Raw genomic sequence first — 5,998 nt, 5'->3', positions numbered from 1 at the left:
TGTGAAAACTGGCTGGGAATCAGTCTTAAAGTTGCATTATAAGTTTTTGAAAGTGGAAATCTGAGGCCTCCTCCTCTGTTAAGAGACAGCTTTTCTCTTTTAACATAAATTGCTTCCTTCACTCCCCTCTCAAACCATCTGTGTTCTCGGTCCAAAATGTGCACATTTTGGTCCTCAAAAGAGTGTCCCTTCTCTGTGAGGTGGAGGTGAACAGCTGAATCTTGTCCTGAAGAGCTGGATCTCCTGTGTTGAGCCATGCATCTGTGAAGATGCTGTTTAGTTTCTCCAATGTAGAGGTCTGGACAGTCCTCACTGCATTGGACCGCATACACTACACCACTCTGTTTGTGTATGGGTGTTTTGTCCTTAGGGTGGACCAGCCTCTGTCTGAGAGTCCTACTATGTTTGAAATGTACTGGGATGTTGTGTTTGTTGAAAATCCTTCTGAATTTCTCTGATACTCCAGCAACACAATGGATGACAATGTTTTTCCATCTGTTGTTCTCCTTTTTCTGTTTATTAAGTGTGTTTTGTAGATTTCCTCACTGACTTGCCAAAAGCCCAGTTAGGATATCCACGTTTGGAGAGCTTCTTGAATGTGTTTCTGTTATGTTTCCTTCCCTTCTGTCTTCGTGGGGATGCGTTCGGCCCAATGCTATAGAGTTCTGATGACACAGAGTTTGTGTTCCAGTGGATGGTGAGAGTCAAACAGAAGATATTGGTCTGTGTGGGTTGGTTTTCTGTAAACTTCAATGTTGAGGCTGTCCTCACTTTCCATCTGAACCAAACAGTCCAAAAAAGGCAGCTTGTTGTTGTTTGCATCCTCTCTGGTGAACTTGATGTTGTTATCGACTGACTTAATGTGTCTGGTGAACGCTTCTATTTCCTTAGCTTGGATTTTGACCCAGGTGTCATCCGCATATCGGAACCAATGGCTTGGCATTGTTCCTTCATAGGAGTTTAGGGCTCTCTGTTCCACTTCCTCCATGTAGAGATTGGCAACAATGGGTGACACTGGAGATCCCCTTCTGTCTGTAAAAACTGTCATTGAACTTGAAATAAGTGGTGGAGAGGCAGAGATCCAACAGGGTGCAGATCTGGTCCGAGGTGAAGTTGGTCCTGTTGATTAAGTGCATTTAAAACGGGGGGGGGGGGGGGTGAGGCAGCGACAAGCACAGACCCACCCCCTCCCCAGAGAGCAGGCAGTGCCCGTTCACCTCCCCAACCCTTGCCCAGAACCCTAAATGTCTACATGCTACATATGAGAGTGGGCACAGGTCCCAGAGGTGAGAATGATTACACATCCCACCACCTATATGCCACCGTGTGTCCACTCCAGACGCTATTTATGCATGTGTCATGAGAATGTTATAAGTGAGTGTCTAGGTTGTATAATAAAATTGGGGCCCAGGTCTCCACGAACCATGGAGATGGAGGATCCTCCCCCCAGCTCAGTAGTGCGCCTGAACCCCAAGGCCGTGTTTGAGTGGTGGTGTGATAGAGTGGGCGGAGGAAGATGTCGGGATGGGGAGGAAGAACTGAGGTGGCAATGCTCTCCCAGGGAGCCAGTTCCCCCACTGACCCCAATAGGCACCCCCATTCTCTTTCATCTACCAGGGGAGGGAGGCTCCAATACATCCATCCAGGAGCAGGTGGCAGCCACACCACCAGGGACCCAGGCAACGGACCAGCACATAGCCCCGAGGACTGACCAGAACATGAACCAGCAACCCAACCCCCCCGAAACCATCCAGACCCCACAACCCAATCCCCAGCTCAACACCCAGCCCCCCGAACAAAGAAGCCACCAAATTCCAACAATGACAATCAGCCAGGAGTGCCCGAACAGCCACAGATTGTGCACCATGGCGACTGAGAGCGCACCCCCATCCCCACAAAGGAACCAACCAGTCCACCACAGCAACACCCACAATGAGAGTACCCCATACAAGGGAGGGCACATGCCCAGACACCCCCAGGCACACTGTGCAGAGCCACCCAAGCGAGAGCCCCCAATACACCCCCCCACTCACAGCCCCCCACAGCCCAGACCCCCAGCCAAGCACAAGACCGCAGTCACAGCCAGGCAAGAAGACACCCAGGCTGAATCCACCCATCCCCTCCCATGGCCCACCCTCCCCCCCCCCACACTACCCCCCCCCCCCCCCCCCCACGGTAGAGGCCCCAAAGCCCACCAATGTACAAAGGGCATCCAGGCCAGGGCCGGGCGCCGGCGCATGCACGGGCCCAAGATCCCAACAACATACCAGCCAAGACCCGAGACCCCTGGGCCAAGCCGGGACCCCAGTGAGGGAGCAACACTCCCCCAGAACCCCACGCCCACCCAGGAGCAGCCAGATCAGGCCAGTAACCTGTGTCTGCTGGTGTAGACCACCCAGAAGCCTGCATGCAGCCAGCAGAGGTCAACGCCCAGAACCACCAAAGCCACCTCCCCAGTCGAGTGCCACTGCCCCAGGCCCACGATCCCCCCATGCCCCCAGCCCCGATACCCCCCCACATCAACAACGATGCCCCACAGGATGAAATCAAAGGGATTCACCCACCTCCACTATGTGTTGGAGCCAATCAAAGAAGCCCAGACAGAATGGTCTGATGTGGAGGTACAGGCTGTCTCGACTGATGTAATCCAGCAAAAGGTCTTTATACTGTTTAAGACTGAGTTTTTTTTTTCCAGTTCATGAGTATAGTTTTTTTTTGCTATGCATAAAGCAGTAAAAATCATGTGAATTGACTTTGTCTCCAAGGTGACATCATGACTGACAAGTCTGTCTCCCATTTTACAGTGAGAAGGTATATTGATTCATCTATTTTAATGAGTGTCCGGTAAACCTTAGATAGTAAATTTGGAAGGTTAAGATTAAGGAATTCTAATACACTTGTTGGTATTTCAATCCTAGTGTTATTAAGGTTAAACTTGTTTTTGTTATAGATTTAATTTGTTGATATTCTAAAATTTGTTCTTATCAATCCCATATTGTGTTATTAATCTGTTAAATTTGGATATAGTCTACTTTGTTGTGTTTTTTCTTTTATTTCTCCACCCGAGCTCTGCTGTCACCGTTCATCCTGCAGGAGGAGTCAAGACACGCACTCAGAATACGACAAACGCACCTTCAAGTTTACGAATATTTAATAAGCAAAGAAAGTCAGAAAGTCACAGATTCACAAGCATAAACAGTGGATTAGTTAAATGCAGTCATTATTTTAACATATAATTAATTGGATGCGCATCCATTTAATCTATACGATACAACCTTGTTATGGAGGAATCTGAAGTCGACCGTCTCTCTGCTTCATCCTGGCTGGCTGCTTCGAGGAGAAAAACGCACTTTCCTTTGTCTAAAAACAGGGCGTTCCTTCACACAGCAAAACAAACTTTTCACCGTGCTCTAAGCCTGCTGTCATGGGATTGGCCAGTTTCAAACCAATCAGAAGTGTGACATCGTGTTACATGATGTAAACAGGAACAGAAATCAATCTGTGGGAGCCTCTTCAAAGTAAAACAGGAAGTGGGTCAATTTCAAAGTAAAACAAGAAGTGGGAGACAGATTCAACAAGGAACACAATCTTATTTCACAACAACTTCCACATATATATGTTCCGAATATTTGGAAAAATTTGATTCCTTTACACCTCCAACCTGGCAAGTTTATCATATTATTCTGTTGTAGGGTGTCAGGGTTGTTCCAGATGGGTGTATATCTGCATGGAATTAGTGAAGACTCTGTCATTTTAAGAAACTCCCACCAAGCTGTCAGAGAGGAGCTGATATTGATGCTTTTAAAGCAGTCCTGTCGTTTTATGTTTGAGCTAATGAATGGAAGGTCTAAAATCATTATATTATTGCAAAATGTCTGTTCTACGTCTAGCCAGGGTTCATCAAGGGGTGTGTGTTTTATCCATCTTGAGATGTATTCTAGCCTGTTGGCTAGAAAGTAATAATAGAAATTGGGTAGCTCTAGTCCTCCTTTATCTTTGGTCTTCTGTAGTGTTTTTAGTTTAATATGTGGGGGTTTATCTTTCCAGAGAAATTTAGAGCTGGAGGAGTCCAGGGATCTAAACCAGTCAGATGATGGTTTATTTGGGATCATTGAGAATAGATAGTTTATTCTAGGCAAAACCATCATTTTTATTGAAGCAATCCTTCCCATGAGAGACAAGGGTAGAGATTTCCATCTAGCAAGATCATCCTCAATTTTCTTTAAAAGTGGGATGTGGTTTAGTTTTGTTAAATCTGCCAATCTAGGAGAGACTTTGATACCCAAGTATGTAATATTCCCTGACTGCAGTTGTGTAGTAAGTGAATGGTTGAAATAGCAATTAATTGGTAGAACTGTGGATTTTATCCAGTTTATAGAGTAATCTGGAACTCTTGAAAACGAGTTTATCAATCCAATAACCTGAGAGAGGGAGGTTTGTGAATGCTGGAGGAATAGCAACACATCATCAGCATATAGACTGATTTTGTGCTCTATGTTATTGCATTTTATGCGTTTAACATCTGTAGTTTGCCTGATTGCTGCAGCTAGCGGTTTGATGAAAATAGCAAACATTGAGGGGAGAGTGGACATCCCTGCCTGGTACACCTTTGCAGAAGAAAGCTAGAAGATATGTACTTATTTGTACTAATGCATGATGATGGGGAACTGTATAATATTTTTAACTAGTTTATGAAATAATTTCCAAAACCAAAATTATGCAAGGTTGCAAATAAAAATTTCCAGTTAACTCTATCAAAAGCTTTTTTCTGCATCTAGAGATAATATTGCAGTTTCAATGTTTTTACTGTAAGAATAATCTATTAAATTAAATAATCTGCGTGCATTTGTAGATGAATGCCTCCCTTTTATAAAAACCAGTTTGGTCAGGTTATGGAAGGAGTGACCTTTTCCAATCTTTTTGAGAGGGCTTTATAAATTATTTTAAGATCAACATTGATAAGGGATATGGGACGATAAGTGGTAGGTAAGGGTCTTTGCCTGATTTTAACAGGAGACTAATGTTGGCTGAGTTTATATTTTCTGGAAGTCTGCTATTTTTCTCAGTTTCCTGAAGCATTCTGTGAAATAGTGGTGCCAGGATATTCCAGAATTCTTTGTAGAACTCTGCTGGAAATCCATCTGGACCTGAAGCCTTTTTATTGGGCATGCTTTTGAGGGCTTCCTGGAGTTCCACTGGTGTCAGTGGTGAGTACAGCTCCATTGATTGACTATCTGATCATTTAGAAAGTGTTATTTTATCCAGGAAATGATCAATTTCATTATCTGATGGGTTTATCTGGGGTGAGTATAAAGCTTTATAAAAATCTCTGAAAATACTGTTTATTCTTTCAGGATCATAAACTGTATTCCCAGTCAAGTCTTTAACACCAAGTATAGTTGTTTTTTTCCTTATTTATTTTGAGCTGTTTTGCTAGAAAGCTACCTGATTTATTGTTCTTTTCAAAGTTTTCTATTCAAAGTCTTTGTATTAAGAATTGAGTTTTTTTGTTAATAAGTTCATTTAATTCTAATTTTGCTTTTTTGGCCTCGCACCCCTTTACCTCTCCGAGCTACTGGAACCTTACGTTCCCTCTCGGGCCCTGAGATCATCCGATCAGCTGCTTTTGGCTGCTCCAAAAACAAGACTGAAGCTCAGAGGAGATCGGGCTTTTTCTGTCATGGGCCCCAAATTCTGGAACAACCTGCCCCCCAACATCAGGCAGGCCACCTCCCTTCCTCAGTTCAAATCCCTACTGAAAACTCATCTGTTCTCGCAGGCATTTCACACAGTGCAAATTGATCTAGTGTTTTTTATTTATTTATCTGTGACCCTATGTTTTAAATGTTTTTTTATTAATTCTTCAGTTATTATTATTAGTGTACTATATTTTTTCTCCTTAATTTTACTCTCATTGATTGTTGTTGCCATTGTTGTTGTTAAGCACTTTGATAACAGGTTCTGTTTTAAATGTGCTCTATAAATAAAGTTGACTTGA

At 43.7% G+C, this 5,998-nt stretch overlaps 1 protein-coding gene across 1 annotated transcript; it reads left to right on the top strand.

Moving 5' to 3' along the window:
* The first annotated feature begins 1,424 nt into the window (after window positions 1-1,424).
* On the top strand, window positions 1,425-2,390 carry LOC119407764 (early nodulin-75-like). The gene is made up of 3 exons (XM_037674585.1): window positions 1,425-1,480; window positions 1,562-2,086; window positions 2,180-2,390. The coding sequence occupies exons 1-3, from the start codon at window positions 1,425-1,427 to the stop codon at window positions 2,388-2,390; spliced, it is 792 nt and encodes a 263-aa protein (XP_037530513.1).
* Window positions 2,391-5,998: the final 3,608 nt, after the last annotated feature.

This window comes from Nematolebias whitei, chromosome 1, assembly GCF_014905685.2.
Source record: "Nematolebias whitei isolate Nwh7 chromosome 1, NemWhi1, whole genome shotgun sequence".
Lineage (NCBI taxonomy): Eukaryota > Metazoa > Chordata > Actinopteri > Cyprinodontiformes > Rivulidae > Nematolebias > Nematolebias whitei.
This window is presented reverse-complemented; position numbering and strand designations above follow the sequence as displayed.

Bases quoted from the DNA above. Each gene is read 5' to 3' on its own strand.
- LOC119407764 (XM_037674585.1), top strand. From the start codon at position 1,425: ATGGAGATGGAGGATCCTCCCCCCAGCTCAGTAGTGCGCCTGAACCCC. The intron at 1,481-1,561 runs GTTTGAGTGGTG...ATGCTCTCCCAG, and splicing joins CGCCTGAACCCCAAGGCCGT to GGAGCCAGTTCCCCCACTGA. The intron at 2,087-2,179 runs GCAAGAAGACAC...CCCCCACGGTAG, and splicing joins AAGACCGCAGTCACAGCCAG to AGGCCCCAAAGCCCACCAAT.